Source organism: Arabidopsis lyrata (genome assembly GCF_000004255.2).
Source record: "Arabidopsis lyrata subsp. lyrata unplaced genomic scaffold ARALYscaffold_5, whole genome shotgun sequence".
NCBI lineage: Eukaryota > Viridiplantae > Streptophyta > Magnoliopsida > Brassicales > Brassicaceae > Arabidopsis > Arabidopsis lyrata.
In genome coordinates, this window is record NW_003302551.1 from 15,926,746 (window position 1) to 15,949,542 (window position 22,797).

Below are 22,797 nucleotides of genomic sequence, written 5' to 3' on the forward strand. Positions count from 1 at the left end.
AAAGCCTATATAATGGGCTCTTAAGGCCTTTATTTATATGGGCTAATTAATTCTGGGCCCATTTTGGAGTCTTCTAGATTCAACACTGCTAAATTTTTGGGAGGCAGAGATTTTTGTTCGAGGAAGACACGGAGACACAGAAAAGCGGTAAAATCCTAAAATCCTTCTTCTTCTTCACCCTTTCTCATTTTTGGAATGTTCTTCCACAATCCTTTCTTCGGATTCTCGATTCTTCGATTTTGGTTTTGATTCTGTTACTTTCATTCATGGTGAATGTGTTTCCGCTCAGGTTAAACGCTCTTCTTCTTCATGACAGTACTTTCAGTGACGTCATGACGCTGCATCTGTATCACCACTCTCGTTTTCTATGGAGGAATCTCTGTTTTACTCGGCGAATTGGAAATTTGTGTAATCGGAACTCTTCTCTCATCTCTCCTTCCCTTGCACGCTCCGCGAAGGTGATGCAAACTCTGAGATTATCAGCTGTGTTCTTCTTGCTCATGCTGTGTTTACATTTGAATTATTGTGCTGATTAGTGTAATATTTAGTGGATAGTGTTTTATCGTTGCCTAATATTCAGATTTTCTGAATCAAAATCGACATTGCTAATGTTGATACTCACATATGTGGATTTTCAGTACTATTGCAGTTCCACCTGTAATTTGGACGCAGCTGTCTCTGAAATCTCCAATGATGCAGCTAGTGGCAATATGTTGACTTCTTATAAAAGTGAAGATGTTGTTGCGCCAGAGACGATAAAATATCCTTTTAAGTCAGAAGAAAGAGTAGCAAGTACTGCTGCTTCTTCAAATGGCAGAGTGATGCTTATTGATGGGACATCCATTATATATAGGGCTTATTATAAGCTTTTAGGTATTGCCACTCATGTGTACATAGAATGTAAAGTTTTCCTTTGAGTATCGCAGTTATTGACATTTGATTGGGGAATTTGCAGCAAGGTTGAATCATGGTCATCTGGCTCACGCTGATGGAAACGCGGACTGGGTTTTAACAATATTTTCATCTCTTTCTCTTGTAAGTCAATTCTTAGGTATTGTGCTTTAGATGTTCATTTTATATTGTACTTAAGTCTGATGATTGAGAGAAGCTTCTTGTAGCATTTACGATGGCTGATCAAGTAATTATGGTTGCATATAATTGTGTTTCTTATAAGACTAAATTTTCTCTTTCGTGTTTCCTGTTATAACTTTAGGATTCGACCTCTTACCTTTTTTTTATTTGTGTTCTCATTTGCAGCTGATTGATGTTTTGAAATTTCTCCCATCCCATGTGGCGGTATATTCCACTTTCCATTTAATATCTCATTTCTTTATATCTGTGATAACTAAATGAAGTTCTTGTAGTTTTCTTAATGTTGGATAGCCCCTACTGACTTAATTAACTGTGTCCATGCAGGTGGTGTTCGACCATGATGGTGAGTCCTGATGTAACCAGACTATCAGTTAATTTGTTACATTCATCAACGTCTAGCTATTTCATGTTGTGGTTTAGGAAGAATTTAGATTTTTTGGGGACTTTTAGTGTCTATAGTTAACCACTTTAAGTTTGCCTGTCAGATTAATTTGAACAAATTCATTGATAAGCCTTTAATCTAGTTCTAATTCAGTAGTTATGGCCTCTGTCCTTCCTAGTTATTATCACTCAAGTATGTGAATGCTTGCCTCTTATCGATTGATGCTAATTGCTCCGCCAGCCATCTATAGATTTGATTTTCATTATCCTCTTTCAGATGAATAGATAAATAATTGTGCTCAGCTTGTTGTTGAATGTTGTTGCCCAAAAACTACATGGGATTATGTTGAATGTTGATGTTTTCAACTTCATTTGTTTCATAGTGAATGGATAAAAGTTTCAGATTTCAACTTCTGGCCACTACTGAAAACTTTAATTCTACAGACCTAAGAGTAATCAGCTGGAGATCTAGATGGTGATATATTGACCAAAAATTGAATACTGAATGTTGATACTCATTACTCTAGTATTCATGGAATCTTCTACTAAGTTATCTAGAAAACCTTCTAGTAATGCATGATAGTGGTAATCTGACAAATATCATCTAGTAAGCAGGGTTATGTCATATGTGAGGCAAGAATATTATTAAATGGTTTGTGGACCTGCACGTCTCTAGTTTACTCTCTTTAACAAAATAGAGCCTTTTTTCAGGAGTTCCTTATGGCACTACTTCTAATTCATCTACAGGTTATCGTTCTGCAAAAGGTAAGCTCCATGTCCTTAGTCAAACTATAGTTATCAGTTGACAATACAAGAAAATTTGCATGAGAGTTTAGTTAGTGTGCTGACTCGATGGTGATGAATGTAATATCATCGTTGAGGATCTTAAATCGTTATACAAGCCTTCAGTATATTGCTTGTATAAATATACTTGCAGTTTGAACTGATTTTCTGCTGTGTGCCTAGGATAAATTATTTTAAAAATTATGGCTTACTTGCCAAGGGTGACATTCAAAATGAAATGCCAGCTTTGTCTTCCTTTGGGTATTTTGCTTGCAGCTTTTGGGCAGTCAAAAACATTGGTGTAGAGAATATAGGGTTGGTCATAGGCGCTTCTATGGCGATCTTTGGCTATATATAAAATAAGACTTAGGTCATCTCCAATGATGACCCTCCAGTATACTGCAGTCTTTTGTTGTTACCGTTCTGTACATGCTGACATAGATATGCATATCCAATACTCTCTCTTTTTACGTGATGGGAACACTTGGCTCTCATAATATTGAATTTTAGGCTTTTTTGCATTCTAAATCTCAACATTATTCTCCCTTTTCTTTGTGCAGAGTGTGAAGGATAATTTTTATGTAATCTCATCAGTAACCTATCTTTTATTCTGTGTTATAAATTTTACAGGCATGAACTTCCGTCATACTCTCTACCCTGCCTATAAAAGTAATCGTCCTCCCACACCTGATACCATAGTACAAGGACTTCAATATCTCAAAGCGTCCATCAAGGCAATGTCTATAAAGGTTATAGAGGTAAATCATAAACATGATTGCCTTATTTCCTTTGATTGTGATGGTTTCTCACTAATGGGCAGAAATTTCATGAAGACAGGTGCCAGGTGTAGAAGCTGATGATGTTATTGGAACACTGGCTATGCGAAGCATTAGTGCCGGTTTCAAAGTACTCATTTTCAGCTATTCGAGAAGTGTTCACTGCTTATTTAATGCCTCAGGGCCTGTTCAATTTGTCCTTTTCCTAGAAGTGGATTGATCATTTGTTTGTTACCCCCCATACAGGTCCGAGTTGTCTCTCCGGACAAAGACTTCTTTCAGATTCTTTCTCCCTCGTTGCGTCTTCTTCGACTAACACCACGCGGATCAGAGTATGAAATTCATGTTAGATGGATCATTGCCTCATCGTAGAATTTGCCTATTATGATACTCTTGCTAGACACTAGAGAGGTTTTCTTAAGTAGTTAAGATAGATTTTGCTGAGATCTTCCTTCAGATATTCCATGGTTGCTCTGTATCTTGTATGTTTTTTTCTAGATTATCTTGTATGTTTTTTCCCACTCAATTGTGTCAATGCTACTGCTTCTTGTGGCAGGATGGCTTCTTTTGGAATGGAAGATTTTGCTAAAAAGTTCGGAAATTTGGAACCAGCACAATTTGTTGATATAATCGCCCTTGCTGGAGACAAGTCTGATAATATTCCAGGTTAAGACCAGTTCCTCTACCCCTCACGAAATTGTTATTTTCTGGGAATATTCCTTTCATAGCTGCATTTGTGTAATTGGCTAAATACAAATGTTTAGCAAAAGTGCACACAGAAAAAGGCTAAAGTGATCTAATGATGTTTGTGTTATGCAGGAGTTGATGGCATTGGGAATGTGCACGCAGTGGAACTGATATCTAGATTTGGTAGTCACAGAGTCATGCTATATGCTTTGATTCCATTGATTTGCGCCCCATGTTTCCTATTAATCACTCTTATTGCATTATCAGGCTCGTTGGAGAATCTCTTGCAGTCTGTGGATGAGATCAAGGAAGGAAAAATAAAGGAGGTGAGTGAAGTGGTGTTGCATAGGCTAGGCAAGCTAGTACTTCTGTGATATGCAAAGAGTAATATTACCCTCTTCCTTGTCTTTGAAACAGTCTCTAATAGCTAGTGCGGATCAAGCCATTCTTAGCAAGAAATTAGTAGGTTTTTCTGTTTTGTTTCGTACTTTCATTCATTATTCAGCTGTTGATTTCACAAGGTAGGGATGATGAATTGTGTTAATGGCAGGCACTGTTACGGTCTGATCTCCCAGATTACATTGTACCGTTTGACACGAAAGATCTCACTTTTAAGAAACCAGAGGTTCGTTTGACGATAATCTAGTCAAAAGTGATTATTATTACATCTACTACAATATCCTAATTGAAAAAAAGAAAGATTAGTAACAGAGGATTATTTGTGCAATGTCCAGGACAATGGGGAGAAATTGAGTAGCCTGTTGATCGCTATTGCGGATTATGCAGAAGGATTTTCAGCTGATCCAGTCATCAGAAGAGCTTACAGGTTGTGGGAAAAACTGGAAGCAATGCCATGATGATATTTTTTATGCATCTTTTTTCTTACCCTTGTCTCTTTGTATTGGGTACATAAAATAGAGTAAGCTCAAGTTTAGAGAGTTCTGCTACAAAATATTAAAGCTAAGTCACTTTCACAATCCTTTTGTAAAGCATGCTGTTATTGAAACAAGGGAGAATGATGAAGTTGATACTAATTTAGAAGTTTTGTTGATTGTTCTAATGGTCAACCAATTGTGACCAACTTGAACCACACGCCTTACAAATTATAATAACCCCAAGCACAACTTAAATACGATTATGTTGAGCAGAGGTTCTTTAAGGCAGTAACGTCATTCATAAGCTCGGATGCTCTAATTAAAACCATATCACTTGTTTTAGCCATTTCATTTAGGCTCTGTGGGTTTTAGCGTTTGGATGTTGGATAAGAAGCTCATTCAATGTATTAAGGCATTCTTATGACTATGATCATAGTAAATTAATAACTTTGAAGTAAAATTTCGTCTTTACTGAATTATAATGTTTGAACGGTACATCAGAGACAATAAGAACTAAAAAAGTATTCTAAACAAATTAACAATGAAGAGAAAGAGACAAGGTACTAAACTAGTACGTGAATCAGTAGACAAACTTCTTAATTGGCTGATCTCAAACCAAGGTAACATATGCTTTTGATGATGGGTCTGAAAGTTCTTAGTGATGATGGGTTCTGAAAGTGTGTTACCACCTTGTGAGCCGGTCTATAAGTGACAACTTTGGCACACTGAGTATTGGTGACACCATTACTCGAAGCTTAAGTCCAGCAGCACAATGACCCGTTTTTGAGCTGATGAAATAATGGACTCCGGGTTTGGTGAGCCTGACGATATCGAGGCCTGTCTTGTGCACCGCTACTGGAGAAGTCGGGTCGCAATATTTGAATTCAAGATGACCGCTGATTTCTAAGACGTCTACGTTGTCTTCGATGTCGTATTCAAAAACAAGATTGTCTCCCACTTGAAACTGTTTATCCACGCTCCAATTGTAATAGTAGTCGGTTTCTTCATGAACACTCCATCCATTGGAGTCACCACCAACTTTGTAAAATTTTCCAAAAGGTATATTAGCATTGCTGGGTGGTGGTGGAGGAATCGGACGTGACAGATCATGGACGACGAGAACGCCGAATCTCTGTCCTGCTACGCATTGACCATGGTTTGACGTGATGAAGTAGTGGTATCCTGGTTCCGTGAGGGTTACCACATCGTTTCCTGTGTTGTAGACTGCTTTAGGAGAGGAAGAATCACAGAACTCAAATTCCAAAGCGCCGGAGGCTTCAGTGACGTCGTTGAAGTTAGGATTGTATTGGAAGACGAGAGAATCGCCGACGTGGAACTCCTTATGCTTGGCCCAGTCGTAGTACGTGTGATCCTTTGCGGTCCATCCACTGAAATCATCTCCCACTTTGTAGATTGTCGCCGAGCAGCAGCAACCCAAGAGAACCGTGATGAAGGTTGTCATCATGAGCACGCCGAGGATCTTAGATGTTGTTGCCATTATCGATTAGATACGAACAACAAATATCACAAAAGAAGAAAGATGTTGAACTCGATGAAAAGAAAGAGAGAGAGAGCGAGTATTTTGAGCGGTGTTGATGATTGTACGAGTAAGAAAGAAGAGCCCTAGCTCTCCTTATATACAAGTTTTACGACACCTAATCCTTATGTGTTTAGGAACCTATAATTTAGTACCGTATTTCATTTTTTCTAGATTAGTATATTGAAAAAGGAGATATATACACAAATCTCTTATATTAAAAAAAAAAAAGAAACAAATAAAAAGCTTTCTATAATCTAATCCTTTTCTCAACCAGTAATTTTCAATTAATCGAGTGCTTTCATCAACCAATAATATCTAAAGAGATTTTTTTTTCCTCAAATATCTAAAGAGATAAAATCACATAAACACAATCTGACCGACACAATAACAATAAGCCATCTAGTCCACAATCAATGGGCTGGACTTAGATGATTCATTAAGCAAAACAACGGCGTATTTCACTATTGTTGCATTTCTTAATCTTACATATCACCATAACTTGGTGCATCTCTCACTATTGTTACTTTGCGATTGATAATTCATCAAAGTAAAAACACTTGAAATACCAAAGATTTTTTCATTCACACTTAATCGAAACAAAAGAGAGGGAATAACCTTTTGCCATTCCCTCTCTCTCCCGTGGAAAGGAGCTGAAATACAAAAGAAAGCCTATTTGGCTTACCTTAATGATGATGCTCTCACTTTGCCTTTGGGGCTCTCTCTATTTACATTTTTTTTTACATCCAACTTCCATCTAACCTTCCCTAAAAGACACACAAAAGCTTAAAAAACACAGCAATTTTCACACAACCCTTTTCACATTTATAAGGGTCATTGAAAACAAACACACACAGAGTTTCATCTTTTATTTGCCACTCTTCTTCGAGCGCCAATACAAACTTCTTCCTAAACCTTCTTGATGATGATGATACCTGAAACCTGAAACACAACACAATAACAATAAAGATAAGCCATTTGACCAAACTCTCAAACTGAATTCATACATACACATTCAGATTCAGATTTCAGTGTTTTACCTAATTTACTTTCACCGATTCAATCCCTAAAGATCACAGTATCTGCAATCTCCATAAGCGGTTGCAATGACTCCGGCGTGAATTTTCTGGCGAAGACATAGTCTAAACTTGAGTTAGATCTCCGCAGCGAGTGAATCAGCTGCGGCGAGACCTCAGAGGCATCGTACGTGTGAGGATGACCACCAACACTACCGGTCCAATTAACACGTGTGAGTGTGAAGTGACTACATCCTTCAGGATCCTCAAGAGACAACAAAGTCGGAAAATAATGTTCTTCAGGGTAACAAGATTCAACATCAAGGCATGGTAATTTGAATTTCCTCCATAGTTTTCTCTCTTTGATCACCATTAGAGCATGACGTTTCGCTAAAACGAAGAACTGAGATCCAACACGGAAGTCTTGGTACCGGATCTCCGGAAGCATCGCGTCGTCGCCTCTCGCGTTGTATCGTTTCGGAAGAAAAGGTTCATCGGAGAGGATCTCGATGAAGCTTTGGTGATGATCGGAGTTGGTGGAGAAGAGGTGGTTGTGGATGTAAGAGAAGGAATGGAGAGGGATGCAGTGTTGTGAGATTAAAGCGAAATAGAGATTGTTAGGATCGTCGAGGATTGCGTTTGCTAGTAATCGTCGTTCGGCGGAGATTAGCGTCGGAGAAGCTCGTGCGGTTCTTTTCGCCGGGATGAATTTAGCGTTGATTGACGATGAATCGAGAAGCGGAGATACGGAGGAGGTAGGATCTGCGTGGATGTAAACGTTGTAGAGATCTTGGTGACCTTGGAAGAAGCTTTTCCAGAGAGGTAAGAAGGTTAGATCGGAGTTTGTTAGGAAGAGGAAAGCGATCTTCGGGGGAGGATTTGGAGAGAGGGAGATGAGACGGCGGTTGTTGGTGGAGGATGAGACGGCGGCGCGGTGGAAGAGAGAGAGGTCGTCTAGGTCATCGGCGGTGGAAATGAGGTTAGAGGAAGAGAGAAGGATGTGTGGTGAGAGGAAGAAGAGAAGAGAAAGAGAGAGGAAGAGAGATAGAGAATAAACGAGTGTAGAAGAAGAGAACATCTCTGAAACAACAACACAGAATTTCTCAGAGGAAGAAGATGATTGAAGAAAGAAGAAGAAGAAGATGATTGATGAATGAATTATTAGAAAAAAATTATGATGTGACAATAAAAAGGAAAAAGGGAGAATAATGACGTCAGCAAAATGGGGACACGTGAAATATTTTAAAATATGTGGGACAATCGACACAGTTGCTCTATCGCTATTTGTTATACGTGGGGCTCTTCTCTTTCTATTTAAATAATGAGATACGGTTTTTTCAGCAACCAATTTTAAAGTTATCTGATTAAATCTAATAATAGGATAGAGATAGAGTCACAGAGACATGTTCTTGACTTTTTTAAAATTATTTTATTCTTTGCTTATCCACTGAGTCATCGTTTATCTCACACAAGAGTCATACATATAATGTGTTATGTGAATAGAGAAAATGGGTTGGATTAGATGCTTCCGACTATACCTGGCCATTCAGAAACTTTGAATCGGTTCAGATCAAAGGTTTCGGGTTTAGGAAAATTCATAGGCGATCGGTTTTCGGTTACAAATCGAAACGAACCGAACTGAAATTTGGCCAATTTGGTTCTGGCTTGGCCTAACCGTGAGTCTGTGAACATGTGTGTGTGTTAGATGAGATCTATCCACCCAATTATTTTGTCGTCATGCTATCAAGATTCTGATATTTTTCTGCTCACTTTTGATTCCCAAAACAAAAAACTTTCTTCAATTCATCTTCTCATGGCGGCTCTCTCAACCACCTTCTACCACCCACTCTGCACTAACCACCGTACAAAGAGACAAGCCTCAAGCAGACACGGCGTTAAATCTATGAGAGTGATGTCTTGTCGGAAGCAGAAATTACCGGAAGAGAATGAAGGAGTGATCCAGAGAACATTGAGGAGGATGATTTCAGAGGCTGGGAAAATTGGGAAGAATCTGAAGCCAGAGAAGAAGAAAGGAGACGTGAAGGATTTGATGCTTATGAGTCTCTCTTTTGCTGTTTATGTTTATATCTCTCAACTATTGGTTTGTGCTTACTTCGCTTGGCAACATCTCAGCTTCCCCAATCCTTCATGGTAGTAGCAACGATAGCTTTTGTAAATTCTGCACAAATCAGCAATAAAATTCAATTCCAACATAGGAGAATTGAGAGTTGTGATCTTTCTCACTTTGGTCTTTTATGGTTGAATTGCTGATTTGATCTTTTCTCAATCATGACGAGCTGATTCCATCTGTCCTAGCTCTGCCTTTACCTTCCCTCTTCTTAGCAGCGCCTTTGGATTTTCTCTTCTTTTGTCAAACTCCTAACAGGGTTTACAATTTGCTTAGATTTCGAGAAACTGAGTATGATAATTAATGATATCTCTTCCAATGAATGCCTTGATGGGTCTCACAGTATCGTTTCAGCTTGATGAGGCAAGCTGCCATGAGTTCTTACCTGCCAAAGCCATATCCATCCTGGTACTTCCCAAGTTCCCATACAGCTGAAACATAAAACCCCATCCAATATTGAAGCTGAAAAAAACTTGCCTCCTTTGTTTCATCAAATCCAGTAACTTCAACGGTTGAAGTTCAACCTCATCTAACAAGTCCGCCATAGGTGGAACATTGGGAAAAAGAAAAGTTTCCATCTTTCTTATATGCCAATCCCCAGCAAACATGCAAGAGCGCACGTTCACCAGATTTCATGCTAGAAACAGCAATAGCTAGCTAAACGGGCCATTACTTGTTTCTCTGTTCATAGACAACGTTTCACTCCTTAGCGCTTAATCGTGTTTATAGCTTTCTATACTAACATAAACATGCGGGAATCAGCTTTAAAGCAAAAAAAAAAAAAAAGGGAAACTCGATTTCTTTCCTCCTAATATCCTTTTTCATTTGGTTCACATGAAACGCTAGCTGACTCAACAATTTACTAATATGGTGATGCATCCAACGGGAAGAAAGATTTAGTGTAAAAACACAACAGCCCCATACCTTTTCCTAGAACCAATTCAATAGGTTGCTGCTCATGCCATGTATCTTCAAATTTATGATGTCTGTGTTTGGTCTATGCCGTATCGTGCCCTATATGGCCAAATGCCAATAGAAAAATTGAAATAAAGGGATAAGCTTGAAGAAGATTCTATCCAGGAGATGTTGGGTTAACCATTACACTCAGAAGGAAACACTTCAAAGCAATTGTTTTATCAATAACTGAAAGCTCACCAAACTTATACCACATTTGAACCCGCTTCTACGTGAATAACAACCCCTAATAGCACGACAATTCCAATTTCATATCAAGGGTAAGAATTACAACTAACCAATTTTCTAAACTCAGTCACGAGACTCAGGTACAAAGGGAAGATAAACCAGTAGCACCAATAAGTGCTATAAAAATCAGAATCTGATTAGCAGAAAGCTAAGGGTACTTACAGAAGCTTGTTGAGGTAGGTACTCGGATGGTTCGGAACCGTGACCTCTGAAAAGAGATTGTGTCATTTTCTCGATACAATCTAATTCATCATATAGTAATATCTGGGGAATAAGTTAAGTCGGATTCCCCTAGATTATCCATGATAATCACACACAAACACATTTTGCATTTTGAGCGGAGAACTTACATTTTGCATTTTTGGATAAAATAAATATTCGCAATAAATAATCTGTATAATAAGTGTTAAAAGTCTTCTAACAAAAAACTAAAAATTGTTCCAAGTCATGAAGAGAAAAAGTGGAACCTAGACGAACAAATTCTTAAAGTTCCAGTCAACTCCGAAACTTCTAAAAGAGAAAACAGCAGTCAAAAATAGATCTCAGACTAAAATTGAATGTCCATCAGTATACAAACATTTTACGTTTTCATGTTATATAAAGATTACTACTACTGTATATCGTTAGAACATTAATTGTAATTAAATGTAAACTAGTGTATTTTACATTTTGTCTTAACTTGTCATCTTTGTTTCATGAATGGTCAATGGTGAATAATGGGTAGAGAGGGAACGTGAATAAAGGGATCCACAAGTGTCTCCACCATTTTCTGAGTAAAAACAATCACATCCTTTCATTTTCAAACCCCTAAACCAAATTGTAAACTCAGAAGAAAAAAAAAACAAAAATCATAAAGATTTTCTTCATCTCCAAGAAACAACAATAAGCCCTTCGAACGAATAAGGCAACTACAGGGAGAGAAAAATGAATACAACTACAACAAAAAACGTTTGTGGAGACAAATGGTACCTTAACCTAGACAAGCCTGAAGAGGCATTGAAGATTCTTGGATTCATTGCCATTTTCGTCATCCGAACTCTCCTCCATCATCTCATGAAGCCTCTAGGCCAACCTTACCTCACCACCGACTTTGCTGTACGTCAAATCTCTTTTTGTTCTTCGTCTATCTCTTTTGATTTCTATATTAACTCAATTTTTGTATGCATCAGATAGGGCTAATTCTAGGTAACCTTCCCAAGTTTCGAGAGGCATTCTCGGGGCCTTACTCTATAACCCTCAACAACATCATCGAATTCGGTATGATCTGCCATATGTTTGTGATGGGTCTAGAGATGAATCCAAGCGTCCTTCTCAGACCACCAACCAAAGACGCATTCATAGCATACACAAGCATGATTACGACCTTTGTTCTCGCCTTTGTCACAACTCCTTTCCTCCACTATACCAAAACCGCTCCTTACATTTTCTCCCTCGCCCTCTCCCTCATGGCTTCAAGTACCGGTTCCCCCATCCTAACCCGCGTCATCGCCAATCTCAAGATCAGAAAATCCGATCTTGGAAAACTTGCATCAGCCGCAGGTGTTCATACGGATATGATCTCTACCTTGTTTTACTGCTTCGGCTTCATTTTCTTTCCTACAGAGAAACCTCTCGCTCGTCCTCTTCACAGATTCTTCAGAGCCCTCCTCATGTTTTGCCTCTTCCTCGCTCAGGTCACTTTCACTTCCATCGTATCCCCAATCTTTCTTAATTGGGTCAACAACGAGAACCCTGAAGGCAAGCCACTCAAGGGATCTCACCTCGTTATGTCACTCGCATTTGTTGTCTTGATCTGTAGTTTTCCAACCTGGCCACCTGAATCAATGTACAACCCAATTCTCAGCGCCTTCACGGCTGGTCTTTTCCTTCCAAACAAAGGAAGAATGTCCAAATGGATCATCAACAAAATTAATTACTTGCTCAGCACGGTCTTCTACCCTATCTTCTTCTTCTGGGTTGGATTTATAATCCACATGAGAAACTTTGACATCACTGACAAAATGGCGTGGGCAAGGTTCTTTGCTCTTCTCGGCACTGTCATAGTCGGAAAAGTCACCGGAACAGTCCTGTGTGGTTTACTACTCGGTTATCATGTCCCGGAAACCGCATCCTTAGGACTGCTTTTGACCGCTAAAGGCCATTTTCATGTATACTTGGCAGCCTTAGCCATTCGGGTACCATCAAGCGTTCTCCTTTTTTTTTTGTTTTTCAAGCTATCATCAAAACAAGATCTTTACTCTCTGTCTTTTGGTTTGATGCAAATGCAGACAAACAGGGTGAAAAATACAACCGGTGCAATGATCATTTTTGTTATTGTTCTAACGGTTGTCTACTCCCCTTTCGTGGTCATGGACATCATCAAACGCGCTAGAAAGCGAGTGCCAGTGCACATCATGGCACTTCAGTGGCTCGATCCAACAACTGAACTTCGTATCTTGATCGGTCTCCACGGTCCCCACAACATCGGTTCCACGCTCAACCTTATGGAGATCTGCCATGGTGGACGTGAGCCAGGATCCATATTCTATGCGACTGACATGGTGGAGTTGACTGATGAGATTGCAGCCACACTGAAAAAGGGCGGAGGAGCGGATCAGAGTAATGATTCAGTGACGATAACGGATAGGTCAGTGACGGAAATGAGAGAGAGTATTACGGCAGCTGTGAATGGGTATGGAGAGCTCCGTAACGGCCAAGGTGTGACAGTGAGGCGGATGTTGGCTTTGTCCACGTTTGTGACCATGGCGCAAGACATCTGTGGTTTGGCTGATGAACTTATGGTTTCCATTATAATTCTACCATTCCATAAACGGCTGAATCCTGATGGCACTCTTGATTCTGGCCATGCCGGGTTCCGTCATGTGAACCGCAAGGTAATTGTTCCATCTAAGTAATACTCTGTTTCTTTCAGTTCCAGTCACTAAATAATCAGAGAGATAATTTGGCATTTTGCATGTGCAGATTCTGAAGAACGCACCATGTTCGGTGGGAATTCTTGTGGATAGGTCCTTCGGGCAAACAGAAGAGGCATGGAGACCAGGAGCGTCCATGGACATTGCTATAATATTCATAGGTGGCAGAGACGACCGAGAGGCACTAGCTTTCGCAGCACAAGTGGCTCGACATCCTGCTGTGAAATTAAAGGTTATACGTTTCTTGGAAGACAAGAGCTCGCAGAACGCACAAAAACGAAGCAGTATCCTGAACAGAGCGAGTGTGGTAGAGCAAGAGGAGGAAATGAAGCTTGATGATGAATGTTTTGCTGAGTTTTATGAAAGATACATAGCTGGAGGTGGAAGAGTGTCTTACATGGAGAAGCATCTCACCAACTCCTCTGAGACTTTCACAGCACTTAAATCACTAGATGGAGAGTATGGGCTGGTGATTGTAGGAAGAGGAGGGGGAAGAGCGAGCAGTGGGTTAACCACTGGCCTCAACGACTGGCAGCAATGTCCAGAGCTTGGTCCCATAGGTGACGTTCTTTCTGGATCAGATTTCTCACACAACACATCGATGTTAATCATTCAGCAGCAGCGCACTCGGGGTCAGCTAGAAGGGCTTCATGATGATTTCACCATCCTGTGAATATCTGTACAAATGCACTTACTTAGTAGCTTGGGAAGAGTAGTAGCTTCACCATCGCAGCTCTTAAAAGAGAATTTGTACAATAGTTCAAACATTAAGTGGTTTATGTAGATAGAGTGGTAAAAACAAGAGGTAACCTAAGCATTACTTCATAGCATCCTCAAATGGTGTTGAAACATAAGAGTGAAAACAAGTTACAGGGCGATCTGTTTCTGATTTATACAAAGCATAACTGGGGAAAATTTCACAAGCTCATAATAAGTCTTGTGGTTGGTGCTTAGCGAAAGACAATGCAAATCGTTTTTCCCGATGTGCTGATGGAGGACTCCTTCCTTAAAACTGATTGGAAAACTTGGCCACCTCAGCCTGAAAACACAGAAGGGTATACCATAAGACCAGGTACATCAATAGCATTTGATATTCATCTAGCTAATTAACCACATAAACAAATAAGTAGGTTCAAAACAATAATCTTCGATCAGAACTGTGAAGAGAGAAATCAATGTACCTCAAACTGGTTCTTCAAATAATCGAGCTCCTTGTCCAGATCATTGATGGCCTGGTTGTATGCTTGCATTGGGGAAGACTGGCTTGTTGTGTGAATCTACAAACAGAACCACTTTCACATTTAAACAACAACATACAAGATCTTTGTATAAGTCATTAAGCAACCAGTAAACCCACTCCTAACACTAGTCAGAAAACAATGCACCCAAAGCAAACTGTTAACACCTGAAGCTTAAACCAATAAATTGAACTTACCCTCACTATGATTTTGTACTTGAGAGGATGAGGAAGTTGATATCCAGCAAACAAGACATTCTCGTCACGGTGAAGTTGCCTAAAACCAAAAAATTCAGAACAAAGCTGACAAAAAATTAGAGCTTTCTTTCTTCTAAGCAAAGAGCTGCAAAATTAACAAAAACTTACATGCGAACAATGTTTCCAATCGTATGGTCTTCTCTCTCAATCGTGAAGGAAGCGGCATTGATGATCTTCGTATCCCTATCATAAGAAACCCTAGAACATAGAGAAAAAATCGAGACGATTTAGCACAGTAAAACCCAAAGATGAAAGGGTTATAGAGTAAAGACTTCAATTACTTCTTGGTTCCTTCAGGGACGACGAATCGCTCGTATCGGTCTGGAGCATTCATGGCTTAATCGGAGATTTCAAGCTTCGCTCTCTTTTTCGCCGCAGAAGACAGTCAAGGGGCTCTTCAGTTTCTTTCTGGCCAACAAAAATAAATCTTACGACGTCGTTTCATCTTAAAAAGAAGAAAAATGGTTTATCCACGTGTTGTATTGTTATTGGTGTAGAGCGTTTGGGTCGGATCGGGCCGATAAAACTCACACGAGTCTTAAAATATTTCCGTTTAAGGACCTCTAGGTTTAGGTTATTTACACAATAAAGAGCGAGTGATTTAATTGGGGGAGAGAAACCTACCAAAAAAATTCAGCAAAATAAAAATTAAGAAGTCAGATCCCTAAAAAATCGAACCCGAACGCGTAAAACTTGAAAACCGACTATGGCCTTTCACGTAGCTTGTCCAATTACATGGTATGTTTTTTTTCCTCTTCTCAAATCTTTTTTTTCTTTTCTTTTGGCGCCTCCTCTATACTCTTCGGCTTTGTTTGTTTTTTTTTACTTATCGAATTGTTTTAATTTGGGGTTTTCTTCTTTTCTTTCTTTCTTCGCAGCCGGAAAATTTGTTTCTGCGTTTTGGGGTTTCCTCGGAATCTTCATGGTAAAGAAGTCAAGGATGTGTTTCTCAACCGGATCCATTCTCTTGAAGAGTGCTTGCTAAATCCCTGGAATGCTGAGGTTTCCAAGGACGGTACCGTTCAGATCCATGTGCCTAAGCTCGCTGTTTTCGATACGGGTCCTCGCATTGCGGCTAGAAATGTTGGTATTGGGAGTGATTCTGCGATGGAGGTTTTTGCTGCATCATCGAATTTGGTACCAGCTAAACGTACGGTGGTGTTGCAGAAGAAGGTACTGGAAGATTATGCTGTGAATGATGGTTCTGGCGACTTAGAGGTTCGATTTTTTACCTTTCGAAACTTGTTTGTGTGGTTACTGTTATGTCAATTGAATTGAACAAGTGTGTGGATAGCTTGAGAATTCTATCGAGTTCGTTCAGATAGGCTATAGACTTGCTAGTTGCACATGTATATGGGTAGGCCTTTGTTTGATAATGCAGTGGAACGGTTTATGTCAGCATTTTGTGTATCGCAACCTGTCTTTGTGAGAGAACCGTGTTGTCAGTGATGTTGATTATCTGTTTCTCGTGTATGTGTTTTGGTGTTGTCCTGTCTTTTTAGGTTCTTTAATCCATGATACTGGGATTTATGTAAACTCTTTATAATGATGTCTATTCTCTTCAAGAAACGAATTCAATGTTATGTCTTTCTCTATTTAGGTTTCTGTCAAAGAGCTCAATGGAGAAGATCATGATCATCACAGTTCAAGCATAACATGTCACATGTGCTATTTGGTTGAAGTTGGGAAAAGTGAGAGAGCTAAAATGCTTTCTTGCAAATGTTGTGGCAAGAAGTATCATAGAAACTGCTTGAAGTCTTGGGCTCAACATAGAGGTATCGTTTCTTAGGAATGTAATGTTTACGAGTCTTTTTGCCTAGATTCTTATAGCGGTTTTTGCTAGCAGATCTGTTTAACTGGAGTTCTTGGGCGTGCCCCTCTTGCCGAATCTGTGAGGTATGTACCTGCTTTTTTTTTTAATTTCCCTTTTAATGAGAATTCTGATATATCTCAAAGAAATTGATTTCAAACATTTTGATTAATTGGTTTGACTGCCACTTGATTATTCACATTCTTTTGATCATGTTTCCTTTAGGGCTGCGGGACTTTAGGAGATCCAAAGAAGTTTATGTTCTGCAAAAGATGTGATGATGCATATCATTGTGATTGCCAACAACCTCGGCACAAGGTATAGTATCTGTTGCTTCTATATAAGGTTCTTATCTTATCTTTTACAAATTGGTTTATTTTCATCTCTGCATGTTACAGAATGTTAGTTCTGGACCCTATTTGTGTCCTAAGCACACCAAATGTTACAGCTGTGGGTCTACAGTCCCTGGGAATGGCCAGAGCTTACGGTATTAAACTTTTTGCTTTGTGATGCATGCTTTTAATTGATTTATGTATAGTGCACTATCTCTTATAATTTCTTCTAAAATCTGCAGGTGGTTTTTGGGGCATACTTGTTGTGATGCTTGTGGAAGGTTGTTTGTTAAGGGAAATTATTGTCCTGTATGTTTGAAGGTATATTTTCATATTCTCCTCCTTGTTGATAGCAAAGCGTGTGCTCTGTTTCCATGCATCTTATCTAGTTATGCTTTGACATAGTTCATAGTTTGAGGTTCATGTATTTTAGAGTTGTTACCCTATACAGACGTCTGTATTGCAAAAGCAGTTATATGCAGCATTTTCGTACTTAAGATTGAATTGACGATTTATTTTGTATTCATCATGTAGGTTTACAGGGACTCAGAAGCAACACCAATGGTGTGTTGTGACTTTTGCCAGCGCTGGGTTCATTGCCACTGTGATGGAATTAGGTACATATCGTTAAGAAATTGTGCTTTTGTGTCCTGTAAGCATCTCTCCCAAGTCTGTATCTATTTTAAAAAACGCTAACTTTGTAAACAACCATTGCAGCGATGAGAAATATATGCAGTTTCAAGTGGATGGGAATCTTCAATACAAATGTTCTACTTGTCGTGGGGAATGCTACCAGGTGTGTTTAGTGCGTCCTTGGTCTTTTTTGGTGTCTTATGTTCTACAACCCGAGCCCTAGCTTTCAGGCTAGCAATTAGATCTTTATCAGCAATCAGCAAGGCTCTAGTTGATTGCTGTAAATGACAATTTGGTGATCCCATTTTCTCTCTCTGATTTGTGTCTATGATGCCAGGTCAAGGATCTTGAGGATGCTGTACAAGAAATTTGGAAGCGAAAAGATATAGCTGATAAAGATCTAATTGCTAGCCTGAAAGCTAGTGCTCGGGTTGTTGGGCAAACTGGTGGTGCCCCTCTTGTGAATCAGCCTGGCTCTGTGGAAAGAAAAGTTTCTGAAAAGGCTATGGTCAATGGTGAAGAAGAGAAGCCATTGAGAGTTCTCAGGATAAAAAGTAGCAGGACTCAAGATTCAGATAGTGAGAAATTTGGAAAACACAGTACAGAGCTGAACACTGTGAAGGCGAAAAAATTGGTGATAAGTATAGGTCCTCGAAAGACGGGGGTTACAAACTCTACGAGCTGCGATGTATCAAAGCTTACCTCCAAATCCAATGGTAGGTGTATTGTCATTGATGTATGTTCACTAAATTTATATGAGAAAGATTAGCATAATAATAAAGAGCTTTGGTAAATTTCAGGAAAGCAAGAAAAATTGCAATCAGAGGAAACGTTTTCCCGAGAACAGCATCGCAGCTTGCTGGGGAAGAATAATGACGAAAAGAGAGGGTCTCGAGGTGAAGTAACCACTTCAAAGGCTGAGGGCGGATTCATAGGAAGACACTCAGATGGTAAAGGAGATTTAAATAGTGGCTCGCATGATTCAATGCAGAAAGATTCAAGGCGATTGCTGAAACTTAGAATAAAAAAACATAATCCTGAGAGCCAAGAAGGTGAAACCCCTAGCATTGTATATGAAAGAGGTAAGTCTGGTAAAGGACATAGGTCTAAGAGGAAAAGAGCATCACCTCCAGCTGAAAAGTCAGCGTTCAATGAAGATGAAGATGTATCACTGTCACGTGAAGACAGTTTGTTAGACGAAATGCTTGATGCTAGTTGGATTCTGAAGAAGTTGGGGAAAGATGCGAAAGGAAAAAAGGTTCAAATACATGAGGCCTCGGATGATTCATGGTATATGAGTTTTTTTTGTTTTGTTTTTGCTATTGAACATCTTAAATTATTCCAAGTTCCTAACAAATGAGGAACCAAAAAAAACAGGGAGAAAGGAGTTGTAAGTGAAGTAGGAGGAGGAGGGGGCACATCGAAGTTGATGGTGACGCTGGAGAATGGAAAAGTGAAGACGGTCGAGCTTGGAAAGCAAGGGGTTCGATTTGTTCCTCAGAAGCAAAAGAGAACAAGAACGTGAGGCTATCTATTCTTGAGTATCCATCCACATTTAGAAACAACATGAGCTTCTACTTCTTCTTTTATACTCTTAGAATTTGTATGTAACTTGATTAGCTTCTTTTTTACCTGGGAACAAGTATAAAAGAAGAGATACCTGCTGAGGGAAATAAGATGTTTAAAATTGTAAAAGATTGAACAAAAAATTTAGAAGAATGGATTCAATCAAATAGGCATTTGAAAGTTTATTGAAATGTAATATTTTTGAACCATTGATTTGTAAAGTCAACCAAACAGCATCACATGATGTAATTGCCACGCGTCAACAGACATGACGTAGGACCCCCCTGCGGATAAGAATTACCAATTTTTTACACCAAAAAAAACATCTATTTGATGAGAAATAAATACGGAACTAGGAATTAAAAAGTGTCGGTTTACAAAAATATTCCCTCTGTTCCTAGAAGATTGATTTTCTAGAGATTTCACATATTTTAAGAAACAATCATTGATTAATTATTTATTTTTATTAAACATTTTTTAATAAACTATGAACCAATAGTAATCTAAAACAGTTAATCATTACGTCTTGAAATCTACGATTTATTAATATCAATTAATTAATAATAAAGAAAAATGTAAAAAATCAATTTTTGTGGAACAAATCTAAAACACTAGAATATCAAATTTTTAGGAACGGAAAGAATATAGCAGTAGATGCTAGAAATGGTAAGAATCATATGAGTGATAACATAAAGTTAAAATTTGAGTTTGGGAGTTGTGGAATTAAGGGTAACACGTGATAATGAAACCAATCTTCTTATCTCTTCTTCACTAATCGAATCATCTTACGTTATTTCAATTTTTGTTAGGTACTCGTACTTGTAATAATAATAACCCAAAAAAAAGCAAAATTAAATAAAAATCACGATCTGCGTTTTCCCCTGAAACAACCAAAAAAAAAAAACAGAGAGAAGAAAAAATGTTACAGCTGTTTTTCACGATAGCGTTCTCGGCGGCGCCGTTAACGTTGTACATACCGCCGGTTAGATGTTTGACGGTGTTTGTGGAGACGATGGAGGAGATGGGAATGGAAGGTAGGGTTTACAGCCGGAGACTTTTTCCTCGAGCCAGAATTGCTTGGTCTAGGCTTCTCGATTGCTTCTTCTCCTCTTCACGTCCTCCTCTCTCTTCTTAAAATTATTTTCGTCTTTCTTCTCCTTGTAGATATGTTTTCCCTCAATTTCCCTTGATCACATATATGTTTTCAATTTGAGATTTAGGTTTTTGGTTTTTGTTCTGTTGTTGTTGATCTTAATAAATGATTAGAGATGGATCTGAATCCTCTTTTTTGTTCTAATCTTATCTTTATTTAAACAAATCGTTGTATGTGTAAAAGTAAGAGATTGAATCAAATTTGCCCAGAATTATATATCTGAGCAAGATCATCATCTCGTTAGTTAGAGTTGAATAAAATGAAATGAACAAAAGAATGAATCAATATAGAAAGAATTTGGTGAAATTTAGAGCTTTTTTTAGTTGGCTAAAGTGCAAGGCTTTAAGAACCAGAGAACGTCCAAGCCCCTTCCTTCTCTGCCTTCTCCACTCTTCCTGATCTTCTCTTCTTCAGCTTCATCTTCCTTTCTCTTCAATACTTCCTGTGTACACACCAAAAAAAACACCCATCTTTATGTTGTTGTTCTTTTTTCTTTTATTGGTATTGCAGGATTTGACTAAAAGAGTTAGACTTTTAAGCTCGTATGTGTCTGTTTTTAGCATGGAAAAGGAAAGGGTTGATTACATACCGTAGGTTTGGTCCTCAAGGGTTTCAATGTAGCTGTCCGGTTCTCTGAGAAGCATTGAGGAGATGGTGGATTTGTCCTGATTTGCTGCAGGAATCGTTCGTGTCCTTTGTTCTTCACAGTCTCCAGTTTTAGAGGAGCAGGGATGTTCTCTGCATCATCCATTCTCCTAAAAAAACCTCACACAATCCAAAGTTTAGTACTTTATTTACTAAACTCATCAATTGTATGCATATTTTAGGCTCAAATCCTATAAAGAAAGTTAATGGAGAAGCAAAACTTACTTCTTTCTTCTACCCTCCTCTCCTTTGTTCTTTACAGTCTCCACATTAACTGAGACAGGAATGTTCTCCGCATCATCCACTCTCCTGCAAATCATCATTAAAAGTTTAGTACTAAACTCACTTCTGTGTTGGTTCTGCATAACACAATTTTACTGCAAAATGACAAAACTTACTTCTTTCTTCTACGGTTCTCTTTAAAGGTACTTCCTTTAACATCCGTGGACTCGGGGAGCTTATCTTTGCTTACTTCAAGCAATGGCTTTCTTTCCTTTTTCAATTCCAAGTCATGAACAGAGTAAGGCTGGTTTATTAATCCACTCACTTGATGACTCTCCTTCACTTCAGACTTCCCAGTATCTTCTCTCTCAGTCACCCTTGTGGCTAATCTCTTCAATTCATAGCAGAAATCTGAGATATGACCAAATATGTCTCTCCCGGAAAACAGATTTCTAGCTGATTGTGTGCTCTTTAGTCTTGGTGCTTCTTTATTCATCTTCTTGACAGAACTTGATTTGATTGCTGCTTTCCAGGATTTTGCTTGGTAACTTGGAGGTGTGGCTAAGTTTGGATTCTGGTTTTCACTTTCTTGGTTGTTTGGAGTAGAAGGTGATAAAGCATATCCCCTCCTCCTACAAGTAAATTGAAACAGAGTGTGAACCAAAAAGCATTCAAAGGCTATAGCAAAACATTAAAAATTTAAGATATCAAGTAGAGATTTAAAGAGAATCTCTCATTGTACCTCTGATTCTGCTCTGTTAGAGTCTCATTCGTATCCCGCAGACTTGGATGCTTCAAAAACAGAAACGCAGGAAGTTATTAAAGGTGAAACCTTTGGGCTTGCCAAGAAACTGTAATTTCATATCTTTATGAGGAAACAAGAAAGTAAAGAAGAGAGGAGAAGCAAACCTTGGAAGAAGTTGGCGTTGAGAAAAAGTCCTCGGGTCTCTTGGGATGATTACATTCTTGAGTTGAGATAAAAAAAAAAAAACCAGAATCAGTAAAGAATGATCAAAGAGAAGCAGAGATAGAAGTAGAAAAGGAAGAGAAAGAGAGAGAGAGAGAGAGAGAGAGTTTCTTGATTACCAGGTTTGCAGAACCAAGCATCGTCGTCAATGGAGTCAAAATGGGTAGGGGCCAAGAAATCGAACCATTTAGGAGCTCTGATGTGTTCGTAGAAAACGTCTTCAACAAAACGAGAATCGATTCTCTTCCAATCGATATGAGCAGGCTCCATTAGAGAAGAATACACAGAGAGAGAGAGAATGGAGTTGTTGGTTGGAGAGAAAAAGGAAAAGGAGAAGAACAATGTAACCGTTGTAGTGAACGTTACAGGGCCATGTGGACACGTGGCTTTCTCTTGTTACCGTTGCAGCTTTATTTAATAACACTAGCCAATCCACGTGGAAGAAGAACGAGACGTGGGAATGGATGAGTTTCTCTATTATGGGCCTATATGGTCTCTTCCTCTCGCGCCATAAACGAGCTTATTGGGCCATAACGGCCCGGCCGGGTCAAATTTGGATTAAATTAAAAAACAATTGGTGGGTA

At 38.9% G+C, this 22,797-nt stretch overlaps 9 protein-coding genes across 15 annotated transcripts; 5 read left to right on the forward strand and 4 right to left on the reverse strand.

Annotated features, from left to right (window-relative positions):
• The first annotated feature begins 4 nt into the window (after positions 1–4).
• Positions 5–4,776, forward strand: LOC9313908 (DNA polymerase I). Of its 6 annotated transcripts, none has more exons than XM_021026878.1 (15): positions 5–458; positions 639–873; positions 956–1,035; positions 1,258–1,296; positions 1,417–1,435; positions 2,185–2,238; positions 2,887–3,014; positions 3,094–3,162; positions 3,279–3,364; positions 3,589–3,698; positions 3,852–3,902; positions 3,987–4,045; positions 4,137–4,181; positions 4,270–4,344; positions 4,454–4,776. In XM_021026878.1, the coding sequence occupies exons 1-15, from the start codon at positions 267–269 to the stop codon at positions 4,574–4,576; spliced, it is 1,365 nt and encodes a 454-aa protein (XP_020882537.1). In that variant the 5' UTR covers positions 5–266; the 3' UTR covers positions 4,577–4,776. The 6 variants fall into 6 exon arrangements, with proteins under 6 accessions (XP_020882537.1, XP_020882540.1, XP_020882536.1 ...); XM_021026877.1 differs by having other exon boundaries at positions 51–147; positions 290–458; positions 3,852–4,045; positions 4,454–4,770; XM_021026881.1 differs by lacking the exon at positions 2,185–2,238.
• Positions 4,777–4,931: 155 nt separating this feature from the next.
• On the reverse strand, positions 4,932–6,590 carry LOC9312190. Its single transcript, XM_002877794.2, has one exon. It carries the CDS (start codon positions 6,090–6,092, stop codon positions 5,277–5,279), a length of 816 nt encoding a protein of 271 aa, XP_002877840.1. The 5' UTR covers positions 6,093–6,590; the 3' UTR covers positions 4,932–5,276.
• A 107-nt stretch (positions 6,591–6,697) lies between these two features.
• On the reverse strand, positions 6,698–8,481 carry LOC9313909. Its single transcript, XM_021026883.1, has 2 exons — positions 7,172–8,481; positions 6,698–7,073 (listed from the first exon to the last, which is right to left on the reverse strand). Exon 1 carries the CDS (start codon positions 8,223–8,225, stop codon positions 7,191–7,193), a length of 1,035 nt encoding a protein of 344 aa, XP_020882542.1. The 5' UTR covers positions 8,226–8,481; the 3' UTR covers positions 6,698–7,073; positions 7,172–7,190.
• A 146-nt stretch (positions 8,482–8,627) lies between these two features.
• Positions 8,628–9,434, forward strand: LOC9313910. The gene has a single exon (XM_002876076.2). It carries the CDS (start codon positions 8,853–8,855, stop codon positions 9,300–9,302), a length of 450 nt encoding a protein of 149 aa, XP_002876122.2. The 5' UTR covers positions 8,628–8,852; the 3' UTR covers positions 9,303–9,434.
• Positions 9,435–11,148: 1,714 nt separating this feature from the next.
• On the forward strand, positions 11,149–14,220 carry LOC9312191 (cation/H(+) antiporter 28). Of its 2 annotated transcripts, XM_002876077.2 has the most exons (4): positions 11,149–11,573; positions 11,648–12,652; positions 12,746–13,351; positions 13,440–14,220. In XM_002876077.2, exons 1-4 carry the CDS (start codon positions 11,403–11,405, stop codon positions 14,061–14,063), a joined length of 2,406 nt encoding a protein of 801 aa, XP_002876123.1. In that variant the 5' UTR covers positions 11,149–11,402; the 3' UTR covers positions 14,064–14,220. The 2 variants fall into 2 exon arrangements, with proteins under 2 accessions (XP_002876123.1, XP_020881279.1); XM_021025620.1 differs by having other exon boundaries at positions 11,648–13,351.
• Positions 14,181–15,319, reverse strand: LOC9312192 (DNA-directed RNA polymerases II, IV and V subunit 11). The gene is made up of 5 exons (XM_002877796.2): positions 15,167–15,319; positions 14,994–15,083; positions 14,826–14,904; positions 14,572–14,667; positions 14,181–14,429 (listed from the first exon to the last, which is right to left on the reverse strand). The coding sequence occupies exons 1-5, from the start codon at positions 15,217–15,219 to the stop codon at positions 14,397–14,399; spliced, it is 351 nt and encodes a 116-aa protein (XP_002877842.1). The 5' UTR covers positions 15,220–15,319; the 3' UTR covers positions 14,181–14,396.
• A 77-nt stretch (positions 15,320–15,396) lies between these two features.
• LOC9313911 lies at positions 15,397–19,409 on the forward strand. The gene is made up of 12 exons (XM_002876078.2): positions 15,397–15,623; positions 15,764–16,103; positions 16,486–16,660; positions 16,732–16,781; positions 16,921–17,013; positions 17,094–17,182; positions 17,270–17,348; positions 17,562–17,644; positions 17,745–17,823; positions 17,998–18,376; positions 18,461–18,950; positions 19,038–19,409. The coding sequence occupies exons 1-12, from the start codon at positions 15,592–15,594 to the stop codon at positions 19,183–19,185; spliced, it is 2,037 nt and encodes a 678-aa protein (XP_002876124.1). The 5' UTR covers positions 15,397–15,591; the 3' UTR covers positions 19,186–19,409.
• A 506-nt stretch (positions 19,410–19,915) lies between these two features.
• LOC9312193 lies at positions 19,916–20,544 on the forward strand. The gene has a single exon (XM_002876079.2). The coding sequence runs from the start codon at positions 20,146–20,148 to the stop codon at positions 20,359–20,361; it is 216 nt and encodes a 71-aa protein (XP_002876125.1). The 5' UTR covers positions 19,916–20,145; the 3' UTR covers positions 20,362–20,544.
• Positions 20,545–20,554: 10 nt separating this feature from the next.
• On the reverse strand, positions 20,555–22,743 carry LOC9312194. Its single transcript, XM_002877797.2, has 7 exons — positions 22,333–22,743; positions 22,156–22,211; positions 21,989–22,038; positions 21,423–21,878; positions 21,250–21,333; positions 20,969–21,134; positions 20,555–20,821 (listed from the first exon to the last, which is right to left on the reverse strand). Exons 1-7 carry the CDS (start codon positions 22,481–22,483, stop codon positions 20,699–20,701), a joined length of 1,086 nt encoding a protein of 361 aa, XP_002877843.1. The 5' UTR covers positions 22,484–22,743; the 3' UTR covers positions 20,555–20,698.
• Between the last annotated feature and the right edge of the window lie 54 nt (positions 22,744–22,797).

Coding starts and splice junctions, on each gene's coding strand:
- LOC9312194 (XM_002877797.2), bottom strand. CDS start 22,483: ATGGAGCCTGCTCATATCGATTGGAAGAGAATCGATTCTCGTTTTGTT. Junction 21,879..21,988: donor CTAACAGAGCAGAATCAGAG/GTACAATGAGAG, acceptor ATTTACTTGTAG/GAGGAGGGGATATGCTTTAT. Junction 21,334..21,422: donor GAGAACCGTAGAAGAAAGAA/GTAAGTTTTGTC, acceptor GATGATTTGCAG/GAGAGTGGATGATGCGGAGA.
- LOC9312190 (XM_002877794.2), bottom strand. CDS start 6,092: ATGGCAACAACATCTAAGATCCTCGGCGTGCTCATGATGACAACCTTC.
- LOC9312192 (XM_002877796.2), bottom strand. CDS start 15,219: ATGAATGCTCCAGACCGATACGAGCGATTCGTCGTCCCTGAAGGAACC. Junction 14,668..14,825: donor AGTACAAAATCATAGTGAGG/GTAAGTTCAATT, acceptor TTCTGTTTGTAG/ATTCACACAACAAGCCAGTC. Junction 14,430..14,571: donor ATTTGAAGAACCAGTTTGAG/GTACATTGATTT, acceptor CTGTGTTTTCAG/GCTGAGGTGGCCAAGTTTTC.
- LOC9313911 (XM_002876078.2), top strand. CDS start 15,592: ATGGCCTTTCACGTAGCTTGTCCAATTACATG. Junction 16,104..16,485: donor ATGGTTCTGGCGACTTAGAG/GTTCGATTTTTT, acceptor TTCTCTATTTAG/GTTTCTGTCAAAGAGCTCAA. Junction 17,183..17,269: donor GGGAATGGCCAGAGCTTACG/GTATTAAACTTT, acceptor TAAAATCTGCAG/GTGGTTTTTGGGGCATACTT.
- LOC9313909 (XM_021026883.1), bottom strand. CDS start 8,225: ATGTTCTCTTCTTCTACACTCGTTTATTCTCTATCTCTCTTCCTCTCT.
- LOC9313908 (XM_021026875.1), top strand. CDS start 267: ATGGTGAATGTGTTTCCGCTCAGGTTAAACGCTCTTCTTCTTCATGAC. Junction 3,699..3,851: donor CAAGTCTGATAATATTCCAG/GTTAAGACCAGT, acceptor TGTGTTATGCAG/GAGTTGATGGCATTGGGAAT. Junction 4,046..4,136: donor AGGAAGGAAAAATAAAGGAG/GTGAGTGAAGTG, acceptor TCTTTGAAACAG/TCTCTAATAGCTAGTGCGGA.
- LOC9313910 (XM_002876076.2), top strand. CDS start 8,853: ATGAGATCTATCCACCCAATTATTTTGTCGTCATGCTATCAAGATTCT.
- LOC9312191 (XM_021025620.1), top strand. CDS start 11,403: ATGAATACAACTACAACAAAAAACGTTTGTGGAGACAAATGGTACCTT. Junction 11,574..11,647: donor ACCTCACCACCGACTTTGCT/GTACGTCAAATC, acceptor TGTATGCATCAG/ATAGGGCTAATTCTAGGTAA. Junction 13,352..13,439: donor TCCGTCATGTGAACCGCAAG/GTAATTGTTCCA, acceptor TTGCATGTGCAG/ATTCTGAAGAACGCACCATG.
- LOC9312193 (XM_002876079.2), top strand. CDS start 20,146: ATGTTACAGCTGTTTTTCACGATAGCGTTCTCGGCGGCGCCGTTAACG.